Raw genomic sequence first — 23,024 nt, forward strand, 5'->3', positions numbered from 1 at the left:
TTAGGAGTAAGAATTGATTGTTTCATGTGAAAATTAGCTGATTAAACAGCATATATGTTGAAGGAAATATATGTTGCAAATATAATTGCAGTGCATTGAAGCATGATTATGTGCAAAATCCAGCCACTGGATAGTTTGAAGTGATGCAGTTAGGATATAATAAATGCAATAGAAATGCATTTATTTATGCAACAGAAATGAATTGTATAAAAGATGATGAATAATAAATTCAACTATAATTCCACAAGTTCAAAAGAGAGTTGCTATTGCACCTCCCAAATAGGTTATATTTTTATGCTGGATTATTCAGGTTGCCACTTTGGTTAAGAGTTAACATCATCAGAGGCATTTCGGCATTTTAAAATAAGTAAGTGACAAACATTTGGTTTTAAATACATGTCTTTTTTTGGTTGTGGATATTCTGGTGGCAGCAAGAACGCTTATAGTGAAGCAAGGAAAATTGCTGCACCTTCCTTCCTCTAGTATCAAAACAGCATTTATTCTTTTTCAGAGTGATCATAAAGTCTTCACATTTCATTTTATAATAGCTTGTTTTATTACTTCACTAAAATATGACAGCTTAACAAATACTTTCTGTAATTCAGGAACCACCAGTACTTAGACCGCTATAGGAAAAATCTGGTTTTCAGACCCGATATAGGGGGAATACATACAGTAAGAACAGATTTGTAGTCAGTGCTGTGCATTTTCACGTGTTAAGAATAATTTCTTTTTACGGCTGTTTGACTATCTGTTGCCTATTACATAATAATTGCCTAATACATAATTATGTTGAACACACTGAATATTATGATCAGATTTATAACTATTGAGGTCCAGGTTATGGAAGTTATTAATATTGAAATTGTTTGGTTAAATAGCTACACTCCTTTTGCAAATGGTCCTGATGATACCCCAGAGGACATTTTGGCCCGAATAGGCAGTGGAAAGTTCTCTCTCAGCGGTGGTTATTGGAATACCGTTTCAGACACAGCTAAGGCAAGTATATTTGCTTTGTCCTTTGGGGAATGAAAAATGGACGGCAATGTTACATGTTGCTTATAATGTATATGTTATATCATATATGATTGGGTAAGTTCCACCCATTATTATTGTTATTTTAAAAAACTGATCTGATCCTTTATGTGCCTAGAAGTTTGTTTCCTGTTTATGATCCTTTCATGTTTCAACAGTCACTTGCATGTAGGAAGAAAAACAGGTGTGCCTTATACTGTAGGCATTGACAAGTGTCCTTAGAAATATAGTGTATTTTATTAGTATTTACAAACATGCGCAATCATCCGTGATGAGAAATGCTGTAATAAAACTTCATGTGGAAGCACGATATTCAAAAATCATACAGATAGTCCTAAATCAGGATAATGAAAATATTACGAAAAATTACCGTATGCTTCACTGATTCAGGCTAGAAAAATAAACAGTTTTTCACATTTTTCTGTTTGGGTCAGTTCTTCAGAGTTACCCAAGACAGTTTCTCTCATACTCTTTCGTTAGGATTTGAGCAGTTTATTCTTTTAAGTACTTTAAGAACTTTTGGTCCATAAGCATGTCATATCTACTTAAAAAACAAAAACTACTGAAGTATTATACTTTTTTTACTGTGTTTATACAAAGTAAAAGTTTTAGACAATTTTTTTTTAGAAGTAAGTTTTTTACAGCAAATAGACTCTAAACTTATGTGTGCAATATCCTTTATGCCCCTTCTGTGTAGCTACAGTAAAGTGCTAAAGTTTTCCCCCAAAATTGTTTACATATGTTACGCTCTTTCTTGCGAATTGATTTGTGATGTCCTTTCTAATGTACTGTTCTCATAACTCAGCCATTTTCCCACAAATCATGTCATTCGTTTGGTTGACAAATCAACCTGTTAGAATAACGTGTTTACACGAATCTGGTAGCATCAGCTTTTTCTTCCTTCAGTCCCGTTCTGTTCAGTTGCACTTGGGAGTCTAGAATGAACCAAAAACTTATCAGTTATGAAAACTTAGATTCCTTTTCAATAATAACTTTATGTTGAAATTCTTAATTTGAACTACAAAACAAATGTTTTATATGACAATGTCCAGTATTGCTAATGTAGCTTAAATTATTTTAAATCCAGTTGTAGTCAACTGAGTGTGTTTCTCCACAGGTAATTGCTTACTGGAGAAATGTTATTATGCTTTACCCTTACTGACTGACGTCTAAAGTCATCTATAAAATATTATGCTGCTGTATAAATTTTGTTTTCAACATCTTGAGTGTTGTATGCAATTCTCACTACCATAATTTGAAAAACATAAATTAGAAGTTGAAAAGGTAGTAGACAAGGATGTACCAAACAAAGGTGAAAATCTGATCAGATGTCGAGAGCAACTTCCCTGTAAAGAGAGTAAATAGAATACAGTGTTTCATCTCAGCAGAGTTGACTGATACGACAGACAAAAGAGATCATTTCACTGATGATACAAAGAAGGAAAGACTAATTCCTTTTTTCTCATATGATTTTATTAGGGAAATCAGGAATCATTCAATTAATATATTCTGCAGAAGTTAAAAACCAAACAAAATTAAATCTCTGGTCATGTGGTTCACAACTTAATTGTGAAACAACTGTGAAAGGTGTTTGGGAAGGGGAGAAAAACAAAAGTATAAGCAGCAAAATGAGTTCAGAGGGGATGAGGTAAAAATCACTAAGGGTACGTTTGTGGCCAGCAGGAGTACTAAAATTCAACCTTCAACTTGCACAACTGTTGAAAGATTGTTAGACACTGGGGAAACATGCAAAGGGAAGGATCATCTCTATTTTCTCAGTCGTTCCTTTTTCAATACTCATTTTCTACATATCTGCTATTTGTCATTGTTAAAAGTAAAATACTGGTATAGTGGGGCCTCTGCTCTACTCTAGCCCAATGTGCATATTTTTATGTTTGTGTATTTTGCCTCACTTAACTGGCTACTTTCCTGTTGTGTTACCAAACATCCATTAAGTCACATAATTAAAACATACAGTGTTAACATTGCTGGACAGTTTTTTCAGCTGTTTCAAACTGACATTATGAACATATTTTTATACCACTAAAATCTTCAGTTTTGAACTGTAATCTGTTTTAAAGCTGAAGTTTTACTGTTATTTGCATTGACTCTTTGCATATTATTGACAGGACCTTGTTTCAAAAATGCTTCATGTTGACCCACATCAAAGATTGACTGCAGCTCAAGTTCTTAGTCACCCGTGGATAGTTCACTGTGACCAGTTGCCTCAATACCAGCTGAACAGGCAGGATGCTCCCCATTTAGTGAAGGTAAGTAGATACTTGTTAAGCTTGCTGATTAGCCAAAATTAGTGTAAACTAAAGGATTTAAAAAAAAAAAAAAAAAAAAAAGAAAGAAAGAGTTACTGTGGCATGTGTTTCCTCTAAATACTTGGTAAAAGTTGTTATGACTGGGAGTTGCACTAATCCATGAAGTGAACTTGTAATATGTAATAAGATTTCGTAACAGGGAGAATAAATCTAATACATTTGAAAAAGACTTTCATTTTCTTAGGATTGAAATGTATTGGACTGACTTACACTGGGAGGCTTAAGTTCCTTAAGAAACTGGCCTAGAAGAGATCATTCTTTTGATAGTGAAAATGTTGTCAGGTGACTATAGATGAGCTGAAAAATAGTTTAGCTAATTTTACAGTTTCAGAGGAGGTTAATTGTCAGTGACTGAAAGAAAACAGTATACTTCCTGATCACACTATAAGCTAAAAAGAAGTCAAAAAGGCAATGTTAATTAATATGGTATCGTACTGTTCTGCATTCTGTCTGAAACACGATCTGGTTTTGCCCCTGATTAAACGTTTTCACTTTGAACAAGCAGAGAGAAATCAAAAATAATTGAATTCTACTTATCTGCATTCCATCCTGCCTTCAATCCTACATCTAAGAATCTCTGTCGTGCAACATAAAAGGGATCTGAAGAATATAATTAACACTCTCTGAGTCACCTATTAGAAATTTCAAGCATCCAAAAACACAAGTGGAAAGAGGGGGAAGTTCTGATCCCACGGCTCACAACTTTCTAACATTTTTTTAAAAACAAATCTTCATGTGCTGAATAATGTGGGCGATTTTTAAATATTTTGTTGAAAATTGAAAGAGTTATATAAATGATAAGCAGAGACAGCACACTGATGGGGTTTCATTCCCCAACTATTTCACAAAGCATGGAGAGAGAACTTAATTCAGCCATCTGTGTTTGCTTTTTTAAGCAAGGCAAAACTGCTTTAGATTGATCTGAAAACTATTTATTACCCTAAAAAAACGCTCACTCCAAACACTGCTGGTATTTGAGTAATGCAGCGATACATTTCTGTTTTGTAGATGAAAGTAGACTGGAAGTTAAAACTGGCGCTTAGCGCTGTGTGATCTCTAACGTGTGCGTCAGACAAAACGTACTCTCCTGGTTTTTTTCCCCTCTGCTCCACAGGGTGCGATGGCAGCAACTTACTCTGCTTTGAATCGCAATCAGTCACCAGTTTTGGAGCCAGTCGGCCGTTCTACTCTTGCTCAGAGGAGAGGTATAAAAAAAATTACCTCAACAGCCCTGTGAAGTGACCTCAACCAGATATTTGGTACCATGGCATAAGATGATAGCACAAATCATGGCGACAGGTAGCACATATCTGACAGATACCTGCAAGCACACTCTGTCCCAGCTGGTACCTATAATGCTGCTGCTCCTGCTGCTGCTACTGCTTTCATCTATTCTCGCTTTAAACTGTTGATGGCAAGTTACTGATCTTACTGGAGCTTCAAATGGAGTGACAAGTGGAAACACAATGAAAACGATCATGTTCACGATTGAATAAACCAGAAGAATTACGAACGCCACCTCTGTCAAAAATACACTGAATAAAGCACTCTGCACCACATAGCATTATTTTTATAAGGAATATTTTTTGTCCCCTAAGATATTCTTTGTTACAGGTAGAGACGGACAGTTTATGTTAAGCACTTAGCTTAAACAATCTGTTTATATTAGCACTATATACTTTGTGCCATCCAACATTTTGTATGTTTTTGTAAACAGTTCACAAGCAGTACATTTCCGTGCTGTTTTCTTTAATGTATACATGCCTTGTTTTACTTAGATATTATTAATCATTTTGACAATTAAGTCTGATTAAACAGTTCACCTGGATTAATCAGTATTGTTGGACAGCTCTAAAAGAAGCCTGACTGTTAAACAGCTATTGAATGTAATACTATGACTATGTATTTCTCCTTGCCTATGTCTTTTCTACATTTCCATGTTTTTGACGCTGCATGTCATGTTATGAAAATCAGGATACTGTTTATAGTATTCAAAATTGAAACAGTGGATCTCTCGCCATGCTATATCTACAATAGGTAATATAACCCAGAGAAAAGATAACTTGCTCTATGTCTCACTCGGTCTTTTGTTCCCCCTCCCCTCCCTTTTATTCTCTCCCATCTAATCTCTGGACTCAGGAATCATTGCTAAACACTTTCTGATAGAGGACATTTCTATATTGTTTATTCTTATAATCCATTGTTAATATTTTGTCTCTATTCTGTGACTTTTGTTTAAGCTGCAAAGGATTTGTTCAGTGAATGTTGGCATTATAAGAAGAAAGGCAGCATTGAAGATAAAGCAAAACATGTTGTCCACTAATAAGCAGAAGCCTGCAAAAAGTAGGTTTAAACTGCCTTCACTGCAGTTGCAAAACTGATGGATCTAATCTTCTCTCAGTTATTTTCTGGTAACTTTAATTGACAGCCAAAGCAAAACGAGAGGAGAGTCATCCAGATCTGTCGGGGGTTAGAAAAGGGTCATTATAATTTACCATGAAAGTAGTATTGTCCCAGTCAGGTAAAACAAAGCTGTTCAGAGTGAGTGTTCTCACTTTTCCCCAGATGGAGGCAAGTTTGTGATAAGGGTGAAAGACTCATTTTAAATACCAATATAAACTTTTAATACTTCTGGCCTCTCGGTGTCTTAAGTAATTAAAGGCACATCTTGATGGCTGGTCTTGAACGATCCAATTGCCCACATGAGAAGGTGCACTGGAATGTGTTTGAATTCAGTGAGTGTCTCGCTCCACCAAAATGGTATGCTACAGCAACTCATTCCAGATATGAAAATGGCTATTGGGAATTCAAGCTTTAATAAATATGGATCTGGGTGAACAGCTCTATGTGAACAATACAATTTAAAAACTATAAAGTTCAATTTTGTGTTTTGCATAAGAAGGTATTTTCTTGATTTAGTGGTATTAAATTTCTTTTATGGTGATTAATTTGCTCTCTTCCCTGAAATCATCAGAGGTTTGTCAAAAGGGAGAATCATCTTTATGACACCACAGATTTGCTCTAAGTGAATGTGAGAGTGTTCCTTCTGCCACAGGTTTTTCCGAGTTCCTCGGGGAAGCTTCCTTTGTTAGACTTGCAAAGGATCCCACTTTTATTGCCCTTAAAAATCCGGTAAATATTTAATCCATCATATAATTGCTAAGGAATTGGTTTTATGAACAAGGATTCTTAAATTACCATAGATCTCAGAAATTTGAACACACAGCTCTTCCAAGCAATTAGCATTTTTCCCTTACTTGGTGGTCTAGCATTGATGCTCCCTTTAGCTGTACAGATGCATCTACCCTTCCTCCAAGAAACATCTTTAAGTAGAGGCAGAAAAAGAACATTTTAATTTTTCTTTGACAGCGTCTGCAGTTCCAGAGGAATTCAGTAAAACCTTACCTTTCAGAAAATGTATTTTCAGCTCTGTGAGCAGCCGCAAGTCAGGCTCATCAAAATCTAGAAACCGTACCTTCTGGAGTGGCTTTTAAATGTGTTAATCTGAAGATGGCCATATCTAGTCAACAGATGAGATTTAAAAGGGATGCTGTTGCAATAAAGGGATGACAGTACTTGCCAGTGTGTCAATAATAGCATTTCAGTTCAGGAAGGAATTTCTCGTGTGTTCTCAGTGTGTGTATATATAGGTACCTGGCAAAGAACAGACCAACAGGAGGAAGTGTTAAGCTGCTTCGCTGTTGGCAGTATCTGTGGTAAAGTAATGTAAAAGTACTTTCAGTAGTTTTCTTTTAGCCATGTTTTGTGGCCCTCAAGCTCACGGGTCATTAGCCAAATAGCAAAGCAAAGTTAACTCCTACTTCTTATGTATCTACATTGTCAAGTGTGCTGTTAACTTAGTCTAGACTTCACAGATGTTGCTAGTACGTCATGCATATAGCAGCCTAGGATGAACATTTTAAATGCTAGTAAAACAGGGCAGTTCAGCACATGCTAACTGGAATGTGTTGAAGCCTAGCTCCACTGTATTTTTAAGTTACTTTCTCAACCAAGGTATAAAGGGCTACCAAGGTACAAAGGGCCCATCTATGCAGAAGGTATATTTTACAGGCTAGACTTAGGTGGTTTTATGTACCTTACCTCCTGTTTTGGATCCATGTTCACAACTTTCACATTTACTTTTATGTTTTTGTAGCTGCAGTTGTTAGAAGCTATAAAGAAACCCACATAATGCTTCTTTGAATCCCAGCACCTTTCTATTAGAATGTGAGTATATGAGACACACTGTGTAAATTCATTGCTGGACTGCTTCTTGGTCTGCAAAGCATAGCAAGACTCTAGGATACAGAGTCATAGAGGAAAAAAATGGAGAACTGCAGACACAGGTGAATTTTCTATATGTAGGCCATGATTTATTTTTTTTAGTGTGAAATTACCATTTACTGTGCTCAAGAGCATGACAGAACAGAGGGAAGAGCATAGTTGCAATACTCATTAAATGCCATCTATATCCAGTAAGGGCAAAGTTCTTTATTCATAATCGCTATAACGTTGAATGAAACGTGTAAGGAGTTTTTCAAGACAATATTTAAAACTTTTTTTCTAAAGAGACAAGGGCATAAGAAAATAGATTTAAGTGTCTGGGATTTTTTTGTGTGTGTTTTGCTTTTGTAAATGTGGTGAACCAACTAAAGCTGTGCTTTTCTATTATTGGAAGGAAAGGATTCAAAGTATGCTGGTCCTTAGTAAGCAGCAATGGTTAATAGATGAATTTTCACTTATGAAAATGATGTAAATGATTAGCTTTATCTTGATACTCTTGACCTAATCAAAGGGAAGGTGTACTTACGAGGGATGTAATTATTTTGCAACCTAGTGGGGGGGGGAGTCTACTTAAATCGTTTTTAAAAAAATTACAAAATCACAGATAAAATATTTTTCTACACTTCTATACAATCATACTTTATACTAGTTTTCTCAGCATGGCATGTAAGTGAGTCTAAGGTACTGTTCCAGGGAATCAGTGGTATTGTACCTTGTTTTAGACCATTACAATAGCATCTGTTAGATGCTTGGCACTGCTGTCATAGAACTGAAATGCTAGTAAAAAAAAATTGTACTGAATACTTTAAATGATTGTTTTATTCAGAGTCTGATCTAGGAAATGTTCTAATCATGCTATTATGTGTAATTAGAACTGTTCCAGATGTAACTACGAACAGTTCTGGAAAGATATCATTGCTTGTACTCCTGTCTAATGGCAGGTTTTGTAGTCTTCAAAAGAAATTGAAATTTCTACTATGAATAAACTTTCAAACATCTTAAAGGTGCTTTTTTGGTTAATCATTTGTTCTACCCAGTTGCAAAAGTTGTTGTTTGTTCATCACTAAGACTGTATGCTACATTTGCAGCATACCAAGAGTGCATTTCCAACCGGAGTTTTTAATAAGCACGTGTTTGTCAGTGAAAATGTGACAATATTGCAGCACTTTTAGATCACTATTATTAAGGTAAATTAGGGAGCCAAAGGAAAAACACTTGGATTCAGTAGATGCTATAGACCCAATATAGGACACAGCAAGACCAAAGCGCAGGAATATTGTATTTTAACACCCTGTAAAGACTCCAGTCCACTGTAAAGTACAACTTAAAGGGAGGCTGCTAAATAATACTTGCAATGCCTGCATTGCTCTGGACATTGCAAATAGAGGCCTATTTGATAATTAATGAACACCTAAACATTTGAAAAATGAGAACGTATGCTTTAGTACTCCATAACCAACATGCCCACGCGTTTCAGCAGCTCACGCAGCTTGGAAGCTTGCAACGGTCATTCTTTTTGGCCTTGCAACCGGGAAAAGACGGAAGCTTTTTAAAAGTTTGCACGGTGTACATGAAATGAGGGTAATGGTGATGGAGAACGTACGAGGGGCGCCACCGGAGGCCTCGCTAACTGTACCGAAAGGCGGCTGCAAGAGGAGGTGAAGAGGCTCGGTGACGGGCGGCGGAAAGCGAGGGCGAGGAGAGGGCCGGGCTGTCCCCGCCGCTGCCAGGCTCCATCTGCCTCTCCGAGAACGTTTTGAAATGGATTTTCGAGTAAACGGGGTGATCCGTGAGCCTTGAGAAGCACTGCAGTCTTTGTAAGAACGGGGGGCGACGTAACATGGGATGCCGACGATACCGTCTTGCCCTACGTCACTCTCCCACGTTCGTGCCCCCCGTCTGTAACGACTCATCAGTTACGTTTGCAACATTTCCTCCCCCCCCCCCGAGAGCCGTGAGGTTCCCCCAGGCTGGGGGGGGGGGGGGCTGCCCGCTCCGCCGGGCGGAGAGGCGAGACCTGCTCCTTCTCCCTAAAGCCCACCACGAGAAGCCCCGGCAGTCCCCGTCCGCTGCCGCGCCCCAAGCCGATGCTGGGCCCCGCGCGGGGATGGGGCACAGCGGCGGCTGCGGACGGGGAGCAGGGACGCGGCGGCGGCGGGCTGCCGGGGGGGGCTCTTTGGGGGCGGTGTTGTAAACAAGACAAACGCGAAGCCGGGCGGCGGCGGCCCCCGCTGCGCACCCCGGCCCCGCCGCGCCGCCCGCCGCCGCCGCTCGCGCCCACAGCCGCCTCCTGGCGCCCCCGATTGGCCGCCGCTGCCCGCCCGGCGCGGAGCCCTGGCCAATGGCGCGGCGCCCGCCGATCACGACGCCCACCGAGGCGCTGCTGGCGGGCGGCCGGCAAGGGGCCAGGCGCATGCGCGTCCGCCGCGCGGGGCGCGTGCGCAGAGGCGGCGCTGCTGGCAGGCGGCGAGCCCGCCCGCGCGCCAGGGGGCGCTGTGGGTCGGATCGGCGCCAGCGGCCGGAACGCACGAGTCAGCCGCAGCCCCGGCCCCGGCCCCGCCGCGCGAGGAGCCGCCGCCGATCCCGCCCGGAGCCGCCGCCCGCCTCCGCCTCGCCGGAGCCGCGTGAAGCCCCAACCGCCGCCCCTGCCCGCAGCCCCCCCCCGCGGCGGAGCGCCCGGCGCCATGCCCAAGAATAAAGGTGAGGCGCCCTCCCCTCCGCCGGGCCTGCCGCGGCGGCCCGTCCCTTCGCCGTAGAGACGAGGCCGGGCCCGGGCGCGGCCGCGCCGGGGAGGCCCGGGGACGCCCCCCTCTCCCCCCCCGCCCGCCGCCGCCTCTCACGTGGGAGCCGCCGCGGCCTGGTGCCCGCGGGCGGGGCGGGGAGGGGGCGGAGGAGCCCTCCCGGCCACCCCCCGTCCCGGCGGGTCCCCCGGGCCGCTTCCCCCTCCCCGCTCCCGGCCCTTGTCGGGCGCGGGTCCCGGCCTGGCCCCCGTGGTACGCGGCCCAGCGGCGTGTCGGAGGCCTCTGGGGCCTGGCCGGCCAGGAGGGGGAGGCCCTGGCGGGGCTCGGCTGTCAGGGGCGGCCCTGCCCGCCGCCCCTCGGGGGCGGCCGCCGGGGAAGCGGCTGGGTGTGCGTGCCCCTCCGTGCGCTCGCTGGGGACCGCTGCTTCTCCCCTTCCCCCCGCCCCGCTGCCTGAAGGCAAAGAAGGAAAAGAGAGGACGGGAACAGCAGCTTTCTCACAGGAGAGGGAAGTATCTGCGTCCTCGTGAAGAGCATCTAACGCTGTTGCCACGTGTGTGCCTTTTTAAAAGGGCATCTTCGCTTGGAGCGTAAGCTTTGCTGCGAGTATTTCAAGGATTTCAGCGCTACCGTAACCCCTCAAGTTATTCTGCTGCTTTTGGTGGTTATGTGCATTGGGTTATCTCACCATTATTTACGAGGTATTTGGTAGCAGTGGTCGCAAAAACTGCAAATGGCGATCTTGTGCAAATCCTCGTTGAAGGCTACTGTCACTCCAGAGCAACCAGGACATCTTAAATAGTGGAGGCTCTAATCTTTTAATTGCTATGTTACTACTCAGTTATAAAATTTAGAGCTAAAAATGATTAAGCACAAAATCTAGATCTGGATAGGATACTGTCCTGGTTTCGGCTGGCATAGAGTTAATTTTCTTCCTAGTAGCTGGTACAGTGCTGTGTTTTGGATTTAGGATGAGAATAATGTTGATAACACACTGATGGTTTAGTTGCTGCTGAGCAGTGCTTGCACTGAGTCAAGGACTTTTCACCTTCTCATACTGCCCTGCCAGCGAGGAGGCTGGAGATGCACAAGAAGCTGAGAAGGGAATGCAGCCAGGACAGCTGACCCCAACTGGCCAAAGGGCTATTCCATACCATATGATGTCACGCTGAACAAGAAAAAATGGGGGGAGTTGGCTGGGGGGGGCACAGCTGCTGCTCGGGAGCTGGCTGGGCATCAGTCACCAGGTGGTGAGCAATTGCATTGTGCATCTCTTGTTTTGTATATTCTTTTATCGTTATTATTATTTTCCCTTCCCTTTTTGTCCTCTTAAATGGTCTTTATCTCAGTCCACGAGTTCTACCTTTTTTCTGATTCTCTCCCCCATCCCACTGCGGGGGAGTGAGCAAGTGGCTGTGTGGTGTTTAGCTGCCTGCCGGGTTAAACCACAACAGATACTCAAAACAGCCATATAGGGAACAAGCACAGAAATCCTCATAAGTCTGATTATTTCGTTCACTGTATTCCCAGATAGTAACACACGCTCTTTTTTCCCCCCCTTTGAATTTAGGCAAAGGAGGTAAAAATAGGCGACGAGGTAAGAATGAGAATGAATCAGAAAAAAGAGAACTGGTGTTCAAGGAAGACGGGCAAGGTAAGTTTTTAACTATAGTATAGCAATGCCATTGTTTTCAGTCTGATGTTTTAAGTGACATACGTTGGAAGTTTGATACTCAAAGAAAACATCTGGATGTCTAAGAAATGCAAAGTTGTTATGGAATAAAGAGAGGTATTCTTATTGGGGTTGTACTTGAATTCTAAATGACACATTGAGTGTAGGAGGAAGACATTAGGAAAAGGGAAATTTTAAATAGCTTCACCACTTAAGAATGAAGCTTGCCTCTCCTTGACCTTATTGTGATGCCGTGTGTAATACAGTGTGTATGTAAACATTCCCTAGAAATCCCTTGAGTGGCTCTGTGTGGGGGTCTGTAAGCAGCTAGCCTAGCTGATGTAGTTCAGTCTTGCCAGTAGTTGTTTGCTGTCTCTTATGCACAGTCCCGCTTTCTGTTTTATACTGACTGTAACATTTCTTGGATCCTTTGATGAGCTGTCCTGGCAGAACAGTACACCTCGCTGGTCTTCCACTGTCCCCTGGTGGTTTGGTTGAATTGGCTCCTGGGTCAGGATGTCTTAACAATTATTAAAACAGGAGCAATAGTTAAGGTCCTTACTTGGATGTTGTCAGGTGAAGTAAGCCACGGGAGTGTTCAGCTGGGGGGTGATGACTAGGATTCCCTTCTCCCCTGCCTTTTGGTGACAGTGAGCTCACCTCCCTTTTGGCTTACCCTGTCTTGTGTGTCACACTCTTGTGGTCGCTCACATATATGCGAGTACTTGCCTAGTGACCAGTTAATCAGTTGCTTTGTTGGAAATACTAGGAAAGTACTGACTTAAATCACTGTAAAAGAAGTGACCGCTGAACTCATTTTTTAAGCTCTTTCTGATATTCTGTGACAGTTGTAAGCAAAAAAGGAGTCGATTTTGATGCACCTGTAAAACTTAAAATCCTTTTCAACTCCCAAGCAAAATCTACTTAATCATAGAATCGTTTAGGTTGAAAAAGACCTTTAAGATCATCGAGTCGAAATGTTAACCTATCACTGCCGACTCCACCACTAAACCATGGCCCTAAGCACCATGTCTACCCGTCTTTTAAATACCTCCAGGGATGGAGACTCAACCACTTCCCTGGGCAGCCTGTTCCAATGCCTGACTACCCTTTTGGTGAAGAAGTTTTTCCTGATATCCAATCTAAACCTGCCCAGGTGCAGCTTGAGGCCGTTTCCTCTCATCCTATTGCTTGTTACTTGGGAGAAGAGACCGACCCCCACCTGGCTACAACCTCCTTTCAGGTAGTTGTAGAGAGCAATAAGGTCTCCCCTCAGCCTCCTCTTCTCCAGGCTAAACAACCCCAGCTCCCTCAGCCACCCCTCATAAAACTTGTTTTCTAGACCCTTGACCAGCTTCACTGCTCTTCTCTGGACACGCTCCAGCACCTCGATGTCCTTGTAGTGAGGGGCCCAAAACTGAACACAGTACTCAAGGTGCGGCCTCACCAGTGCCGAGTACAGGGCGACAACCTTGTCCATTAGGACAGGCTCTATGATGCTTTCATAAACTTTCAAACTCTGAGTGTGACTTGATAACTCTAAAAATTATCTGTAGTAAGCATTTCAGAGGGAACAGAAGCGTAGATACAGCCAAGAATGAGCAGTGTTTGAAAATGCTACCATCAACAATGATACAAAAACTGTGATACATTCAGGAGCCTGTGTGGCTGATCAAAGCTCCTCTCAGCTGTTCATGTTTGATAAAATGTTACAGCAAATTTTCGTTACAGTGGCAAAAGTTATTGGTCGTCTCATGAAGCTGTATTTGTTTAGAAGTTTTGCTATATGTTACCGTCTCTTTCAGAATATGCCCAGGTGATCAAGATGTTAGGCAATGGAAGACTGGAGGCATTATGTTTTGATGGTGTGAAGAGGTTATGTCATATTAGAGGGAAACTAAGAAAAAAGGTAATTCTGAAGCATTGCAATAGAGAACAGTGGCATTATGCATGATATGTAATTGTAAAAATTTACCTATGTAGTTTGTTACAAAAGTTAATATTTCTACTGTACTTAATATCTTAAACTTCTTTTTTTATAGTAAACTAGTTTCTTCTTCTATTTGTATTGCCAGCACAAAAATAGGCAGTCTTTGACTTGTGAGTGAACCTTGTGGTTAAAAGGCTGCCTTTGGATGTGTATATTTCGGGGGGGATACTTTTGGCTGCTTATGAAATAGTAATTTTTCATGTTTTAGAAACTTAGATGTATATTAAATATTAGAAGCTCCCTAATTGTAGATGGGGAACTTGATGACTATTTGGAAAATCAGCATGTTATGTCTGAGACTAGATCAGTACTTAGTTTAGCAGGAGAACTTCCGTTAACGTGAAGATTGGCACCCAGCACAGGAAAATAAAGGTGTAAGAAGGTTGTCCAAAGCCACCTTTTTTGTATGCTGTTTCCCCAAATGAATAAGAATCGGGGTTTGATGCCCCACTTCGTTTGTTCTGGGAAGGAACTGAATAATTACCATCTTCTCACTGGGTGACTTATCTGAGAATAGTTCAAGAAGGGTGGTCTTGGCTTCCCACAGGCACCTCAGATGCCATCATTTCATTGTCCACTTCATCAGTTCCCAAAACACTGAGCAAAGCTGATCTGCAACAGTTTGTACCTTCAGGGAAGTCAGGTGTACGTGTCTGCATTCTGAACTTTGCCATCTTTGGATGGTGTCCCCTCTTGCCCTTGTCAGATGTTACAGCTTTCTAACCTCTGCTGGTGTATGGTACAGAGGAGGTCCTCTCAGGTAGTCTGTTCCCAATAAAAACAGACGTTCACTGTGTTCATTCTGGATTGTTCCACCTGTCTCTTTTTAGAGACCAGTGAATGCACCTATCTTGGTATCAGTGTGAGCCCTGCTAGCTGCCTGCAATACACTGCAATAAACTGTTGAAGGTAATGGAGAATGTACATAGATAAATGCTAGGTGCTGCAGAATTAATTTCTTGCTACAGAAAGCATTGCTTCTCTTCCTCGTGTCTGAAAGAAAGGAATTCTCAACTTAAATATATTTCATCTCCAAAAAAAATCAAGCTGATGTGGGATAGAACTATTTTGTGCGTTTAAATTAACATGTCCTGTTTTGCCAGCTTCTGGCTTTGGTTTGACTGATTAGCATAGTCAGTGACTAGAAACAACTCCATTCGTTTTCTTGTGCTCTTCACTGTGCTTGTCCATCACCCCCTTCATCAGGTTTTTCTTTCATTTTTGCCCTTGTGGAGCTCAGGTCACAGAGTGGTGGCTTGATGCATTATTTCTGTTTTCTCAGAAGTTATGACTTGATCACCTTGTTGGCTAGAAGCTCTTCAAAGAAGTTTGATTTGCCTTAGTAATAGCTCTGTAACATGTGAGATAATATATCGATGAGTATTTATGCCCTTGGTTTTGCTGTTAAAATCTGAAATGGGATGTTTCCACTTTACTGGTTAGAAAGTGAAAATGGTGGCTGTAGTGAAATGTTTCATGGCTCTCAGTAAACCTAAACGTGCTGTTTGACTCTTGTGTTATACAACAAAAGTTGAATTCCTGCAATATAACATGTTTTCTCTTTCAGGTTTGGATAAATACATCTGATATTATATTGGTTGGCTTAAGAGACTACCAGGTAAAAATTCAGTGTAATTTGCCAATAAAGAATGTCTTACAAACAGCTTTATTTAATGTTAAATTGCAGCAGGTATCATGAGGAAATTCACATCTAACTTCCTTTGAATTTGTATTTAGTTATGCTAAATCATGACTTTTAGTTTCCCTGTATTACAGAAAGATTGTCATGAGTAGATGACAAATCCTGGTTCAACTTGTTCTTCTAAATTGCACCCTGAGACTTTGTGAGTGAAGGTGCTTATTGGCATCACACCTGACCTTTTTTTCCAGGTGTAGCTGTTCAGTCCTTGCATCCTGTGATATAAGGGAGATTGAGCCAAGCACCAAACATTTTTATTATAATCAGAATTTTTGGTAATCAGAATTTTGGAGCCTTGATGCTTAGGCTTTTACCTTAAGAGGCCAAGTGATCAGTGATTAGTTTCTACTTAAATTTCCAAAAATGGAGTAGCATAATTTTGCCTAATGTAAAGGTTAATGGAAAATAGTCGTCAAATTTTCATTAGGTAAATGCTTTTTCATGAATGTTAGTGTTGTGTCATCGGTTGTTTGAAGATAGATTCTGCTTGTGAAATGCACATTAGAGTTGTAAAACATTTAAGACACTGTCATTTACTGTATATATTAAACTACTTAAAACTAGGATGCTTTGACACTTTCTGACTGACCACCAAACACCTCACTATGTGTGTTCTCTGAAGAAAGATTAATTTCAAAGGCATGAAACTGAACTTCTCAAATTACTTCTAATAGGAGAAAATTAAGTTATCACCCAGAAGAAATGAAGATATTCTACAAATGAGCATTTTTTACTTCACATTTAAAAGAACTGGAGGGGGAGGAGGAACAATTATTTATTCTGTAAATAATATAGGTGTTATTCTTCTATAAATAATACAGGTGTTACTAGTCTGCCACGGTTAATAGGGAGGTTTTTTTCTTCATAGGTGACTAATAAATTCTAATAAATTCTTATTTAGGATAACAAGGCTGATGTTATTCTAAAGTACAATGCAGATGAAGCCAGAAGTCTGAAAGCATATGGGGAGCTTCCAGAACATGGTAAGAATCTTTTCACTTCAAATCGGAAGTTCGCGTTGGACAAGAATATTCAGTCTATCTTGACTTGGTGTGAGTGCGCTCCCTAACTTCTCTAAATTCTTTTTTAGCTAAAATCAATGAAACAGACACATTTGGTCCTGGAGATGATGATGAAATCCAGTTTGATGATATTGGAGATGATGATGAAGATATTGATGATGTAAGTAGTAAACATGTATTTTGTATCATATGCTTGAAACTGTCATCTTTGGGAACAAGCTGGTTTTGTTTATTTTTTTTCTTGTTTTAGAGCAAGTAAAATAATACATCAATGTTCAGAATAGCTCACCTTTTCAGGGACTGCTTCGGAAAGTGCTGTGGGCGTGTGCTTACCAGCTTTCTGTTCTCTCCTCTGTCCTACAATCACTCGCTAATTGACCTCTAAGCAAATAGTAGGCTTAGTGTCATACTATTAAAACATACATGGAGAGCAGTCTTCTCATTACCCTTAAGATGCCTAAAAGAAAATCAAAGTCATTTGACCCCAAAGACCTAGAGTTACATAGCAGCGTCCATTCAGATGAGTGTGTGTGTGTAAGCGAGGAGTTGCAGTTACACGAGTCCACAGCTACGTACGTGGATGTAGCTGGGTGTGTTCATATGGAAGGAACTGAGCGTAGCCCTCAGTACTGCTCTCTGAAGCGTAAGCTCCTTACAACAAGCTCATGATGGAAACCAGAGTAGATGATACAGGAAGGTTGAGCAGGCTAGTAGGATTTCTTTGCGTCCCCTGCCCAGTAGGCTAGAAAGGCCTCACGGGGAGCAGGCCAAAGATTGATGGGCTCCTGTGCCGTGTAGGGCAGCTGTGGCCACGTCAGTCGAGACAGGGTGAGCCATAAACTGCTGACGCAAACTATGTTGGACACCAGCTGCTGGAACAGGTCACAGGTTATATAGGTGTTTGGGGGAAATGCATGAACACATGTGGGTTTCACCTTTCTGATTCCTCTGTAGTTTTAACAACCTCACTGTCTAATAATAACTACAGAAATAATTGAGGGATTTGTGCTTTTAAAAAAAACAAGGACTTTAAGTCTCCATTTGTGTTTACATAAAAATCATAAAAAGCTGCATCTTAGTAGTTACTGAAGTTAACTGTAATCCTGAATTTACAGATTGTCACCATCAGTTGCGCTACTGCTTATCACTAAGCCGTAGTCGCTGACCACGCACACTCTTAAATTGTAGTAGTAAAATTGTTATAATTCAAATTATATAGTAAATTGCAGAAGTAGAATCTGCTGTGAATTGTTTTCTAAGATGATGGACTTTATTTTGCAGTTGAGAGATGAATGTGTGCAGGGTCAACTGGCTGAGAGGATAAGTAGTAACTTACTGAGCCAGTGAGTTAACTTAATTGGATAGACTGTTCTAAGTATATTATTATGTTTTAATTCTTCATCTTTTTAGTCCTCTCTCTCTCTCTCTCTCTGAGTTGGTAATATGACTAATTCTCTTTAAATGCTTACATTATTTTGACTTTTTTTGAGGTTCTCAATATATGATGCATTAGATCAAATACTTTAAAAATATGAAAATCTTGATGAATTTTTCTTGAGACTTTTGAAAATTGCACTTTGGACCTGTCAGTGCTGGAGCTTACTGAAGATTTAACTTAATGAAGCTAGAAATACTTTCTAGTACTGCGTGCCTTTAATAATGAAGCTATTGTAAGATGTCAAAGTGATAAGTAGCTGTAGGAATATTGAAAGAATAAAATTTGCAAGCTAATGGATCTTTGTGTGAGATGATGTATTTAAGTGAGCAGCTATGATTGTTTTTAAGCTTCTGCTAGCTATGCAATATAACATCAATGTCACGCTTTAAGAAAGGAAAAGACATAAAGAGATAAAATGTGAATAGCCTCTCTGAGGATTATCCTAGTCTACCTAGAATAAAGTGCGGTTTCCAAGGTCGTAGTTAACGTGAAAGACTTGGTGGAACCTTTCCTTTATTGTTTATGTCAGAATAGTTAGGAAAACCGTTCATTTTGCCACAAAATTAATTTGGATAGTCACTACTTAGGGAAGTTACCCTTAAACTCAGTTTTGGTTTTGAGAATCGTGGGCTAACTTATGTCTGTACTATTTATGTGTAATTGTACTGGCGGAATGGCTCACCTGCATAACTATAGTATCATAACAGTCGTGGGGATGTAAGAGGAGAGTAATTGTTCACGTTAAGAAAACAGGATATGAGCTGAGGCAAACACAGTACTGTACTGAGTTCAGGAAGTCCCCTGTTGAACCGTAAAATAGCTTAAAGACAGAGTTGCTTGATGAAAAATGCATGTGAATTAAATACATGGTGTGGTGTTTTTGCTTTTCAGATCTAATTTGGAGCAGAGGTTTACATTCCGACTTTTTTCCTCCAAGGATTGTTCTACATTGATATTTCAATTATTTTTTGGCTGAAGTCCCTTTCTTTTAAGAAGACTGAAAATTCTCGGTAAAGAGTGTAGTTTGTTACATCAAAAGGATTTATTTTCAATGTTTGTTTTAAAGTATTTATATTTCTTTAGAAATGGATAATGCTGGATTATCACAAAGGTTCAATGAAAAGCCACAAATATTTTGTCTCTTCACCAATTAGAGCTTTTACCTCTGGATGTAAGTGAGATACAGTGACATGGGCTGTAAAAGACTGCATTTTTCCCTCTTCTGCTTTCATCACTACAATTCCAGTTAAACTTGTATTTTGAAATAAAAATTGTTTACCCTGTAATTATCATGGATTTTGATTAAATACAAATACCCAGTTCAGATTAGTATCAAATCATACTATGCAGTGTCTGTCCTTATCCCCCTTGCCTTGATGTTAACTTTAAAAAGATTTTGATAATATAAAAGGAAGGCAGAAATCTGCATTTAAATTCATAATGCATGATGAATCTGCTTTCCATGTCTAGTAGCATGCTGCTATTTTTATACTGATTTTGATAATTAAAAACACTCATTATTTCAAAGATGTAAATTTGCCACAGTGGAGGGGTAGGGGAGAAGTAAAGATAAAAAGTAAGCAGCATCTCAAATTTGCAGTTGTTAAAAACTGTCTTGTATGCATAGCTCTTCTGTGTTGGCAGTAGTCAAGCTGTAGTTGCAGAAGATGAACACTGGGTGGCACCCAACTAAACAGGGATACGTTAATACACAGCACGAACAGTTGGGTTTGTACTGAAAAATACGCAAAATAGTTGTTCCCCAAAGTGAATGCTTAACATTCTTGATATGTTAAACATGTAGAATATTTTTACATTATAGAAAAGGTTATGTTAAGAGTAGAGTTTTATTTTAATCTTAAATTCCATACATTGTAAGGTACAACATTAAAGCTTATGTGAACTTCGAATAACGATATAAATGAGAAAATAAATTTGTGTCAAACGTAGGAAAAGAATCTTTTCATCCAGAATAAATCACTGAAACAAACTAATGGAAAGATTCTTCTCTGCCTTCAGACTGGAGGAGTCAGTTACGAAGCTAAATAAAGACTAACATCATCATGCAAATATTATTTTGTGGTAGCCTTAGTTTCTTTGTCTTCAATTCTGTATTTAACAACTCTGAAAGCAGGTTAATGGAAAACTTCCTTTTGTGCCATAAAAATCTGATTCTTGACACTTGTATTCGTTATACAGTCTTTTTGGTATGATGTAAAGTGACTACCCCAATAGATAAAAACAAAATGGCTTTAAATATGGAGTGGCCTCGTTGCTTTACGTGATTTTTAAGGAGGAGTTCTGTGCTAGATTTGAACTTCCAGACCTTTTACGAAAATGTCTTCTCTTTTACTTTTTTTCTTTCATTATAGTGTCTATTTTCCTTACGTGGAACTGGTATCTTATTCTGGGGATAATGTTTTCTTAGTATTAAGTAACTTTGCCAAATGTTTCATGGGTTTTAAATATTTGTTGTAAAAACTTGCTAAATATTGGGAGAAGATACTACCAATACAGCATTCTTACTCCACTGGTCTTAGAGTATATGAATTTGCTGTCTGTGTGTGCCTATGAGGTTCAGTTGTGAAGCAACAACATAAATGCTGTAATGTGTCAGAATAAGGTTTATACCCCATTCCCTAGCTCATCGGTTTCCTCAACACATTAAGCAGACTACGAGCAGCTCTGAAAATGGTTAAAAGCTCTCAAAGCTGATCTTGAGGTCCAAGTGCAGAACGTGTCTGTTCTTTCAATTGTGCTAGCAGAAAGGTTAATGATTAAATTACAATGAATGTTTTCTGAAGATACAGATACTATGGAAATTATCCTTGCCAAAACCAATCTTGTACATGTGGGAAAAATGTAAAGTGCGTGGTCAGTGGTAAGGAGAAATACAAATGAATACACTGCTGTTGCAAGGAACTTACTTCACTATACCAGAGTTCTCCAGTATAACAGAGACTTCAACTGTGGGACAAAGATGAAACTGTTCCTGGCAGAATTGGTTATGGTTTGCCCTGAGGTTCCTTCCACTCTTTATTGCTCCCAGTCTCATGTCCGGCTCAGCCTAAACTCTGCAGAGTTCTTAAGGACATTTCCTATTTAACGGTTAATTTCTTATTAATGCTCTGGCTCAACACCATCTGGTTTCTACTTGCATGCTACTTACACGCCTTCCTTGAATACCTTTCCTCATCTTGTTCCTCTGTCCACTGCTAAAGCTCCTGTCTTTTCTTCTGGGGGGAAAAACAGCGTGCACAAGTAGCTCTCTTTTCAGCGTCGCCATGCAAAGGACAGTGGTAGAACAGCAGCTGCCAGATGGAGGGTTGCAGGATTGCTGACTGTAAAGCCATGAAAGGTGCTCCATCTGTAGGAGTATTTTCTCGACAAACTTTTAATAATTCTTGTTTAATTTTGGGAACTGCTGCTGGCTTTTTACCTATAGTGTAAAATTGAAAGTAGGGATTCAGAAGTTAATTTCATGCAGCTAAAGTGTAACCTTTGTGTTCTCTAAGATGTTTCCCACTTTGAGGTCTTCTCCGTGATTAAAACTTTGAAACATGATTTTTGTTCATTGTTCCAAATCTTTGTTCCGTCACCTTGTAACAGGGGCAGCCGTGCACTTGGTTGGACAGCCTTAATGCTTTTCCACTAATCTTTAGCAGATATAGTCCAGATACACTAATGGAAAAAAGTATGTGGTTTAAAAAAAAAAAACACAAAAAACCAAAACCTCTCCTTATGCAAGAGGTGGAGGAGCTGGTAACCCGTGATTGTTGAGCTCTGTGCCATTTACTTGTTACTGCTGACAGCTCCCATCATATGACTGTGCGCTCTCTGTGCTGCTATGCATGTATGTGGTACTATGTGCTAGTGCCATACATATATATGTTACATGCCATACGTATGTATGGTACCATATATATACACGTAGATACTTGAAGTAAATTAGTGGACAGCGTACAACCTGGTAGCGGTTAGGCTGGCACAACGATTGCTCTGTGATCTGAGTGACGTCCGTGAATAAAAATGAGCTGAGGATGGAGGGTGACAGTTTGCTCGGCGTGGTACCGGCTGCGCTCCCGACGGCTTCCTCACGATGAGCGGGTGGGACTCGTGGCACGTCTAGGTTGTGAAGGAACGCTGGCACTGCGGCTCCCTGTGGCCCTCCAGTGATGAGGTAAGTCTTGTTGTCAGGTGAGTTGGGGTGTTGATTGCTCCGACTGTTGAGCAAGCTTCAATCTAAGCCATAACCATTTGCTGTTACTGGACATGAATATTGTGGGACTTGAATACCTGTATCCTGTGGTTCAGTAGAGGACTCAAGCCGAGGTTTTTGTCTGTGAACACCGTGCTACCTAGGCAGTTTGACCACTTCACGGAAGCGAGGACTTGGAAGTTAAAGTAAGTGCAACCTTTTGTATGGGAAGAGGAAAGTATTATCTGAAATAATCATGGAGTATTCTGAGCGCAGCTTTATTTGTCCCTTTAAACTTGAGGTCTGTCGTTGGCTTTTGTGAAGGCAGTCGTTGGCAGTGCTTTCTCATTTTTACACAAAACAACGCATCTTCAGAATTTTTTCTCAGGATGTGCTTACTCTTTGGGGAAGGAGGGAGAAGAGATGAGCAGGGAAGATGCTTTTCCTTTTTTTTTTTTTTTTTTTATCACAGCAAGCTTGATTCAGAGTCCTTATTGATTAATTCAGGTTGCTTGTGCTGTATCTTGCCATCAGATTTAATGCCAAAGATCAACTTTGTGATTGTAAAATACAATCTCAACCAAATAGAGAGGCAAGCTGGAAATAGTGAGTACCTTC

General features: G+C 40.5%; 2 protein-coding genes across 8 annotated transcripts in view; both read left to right on the forward strand.

Annotated features, from left to right (window-relative positions):
* Positions 1-8,656, forward strand: part of RPS6KA3 (ribosomal protein S6 kinase A3) — a 77,638-nt gene extending 68,982 nt beyond the window's left edge. For all 7 annotated transcript variants that reach the window (XM_087756056.1, XM_087756057.1, XM_087756051.1 and 4 more), the window contains 3 exons: positions 882-999; positions 3,165-3,305; positions 4,480-8,656. In XM_087756056.1, the coding sequence (XP_087612182.1) occupies positions 882-999; positions 3,165-3,305; positions 4,480-4,602 (382 nt within the window). In that variant the 3' untranslated portion in view covers positions 4,603-8,656. The remainder of the gene's footprint in view (positions 1-881; positions 1,000-3,164; positions 3,306-4,479) is intronic.
* A 1,487-nt stretch (positions 8,657-10,143) lies between these two features.
* EIF1AX (eukaryotic translation initiation factor 1A X-linked) lies at positions 10,144-21,772 on the forward strand. Its single transcript, XM_087757309.1, has 7 exons — positions 10,144-10,349; positions 11,958-12,041; positions 13,865-13,968; positions 15,617-15,667; positions 16,650-16,731; positions 16,839-16,930; positions 19,100-21,772. The coding sequence occupies exons 1-7, from the start codon at positions 10,334-10,336 to the stop codon at positions 19,103-19,105; spliced, it is 435 nt and encodes a 144-aa protein (XP_087613435.1). The 5' UTR covers positions 10,144-10,333; the 3' UTR covers positions 19,106-21,772.
* Positions 21,773-23,024: the final 1,252 nt, after the last annotated feature.

This window comes from Nipponia nippon, unplaced genomic scaffold (genome assembly GCF_047370975.1).
Source record: "Nipponia nippon isolate SJK-2023a ecotype South Korea unplaced genomic scaffold, ASM4737097v1 scaffold_2, whole genome shotgun sequence".
NCBI classification, from domain to species: Eukaryota; Metazoa; Chordata; class Aves; order Pelecaniformes; family Threskiornithidae; genus Nipponia; species Nipponia nippon.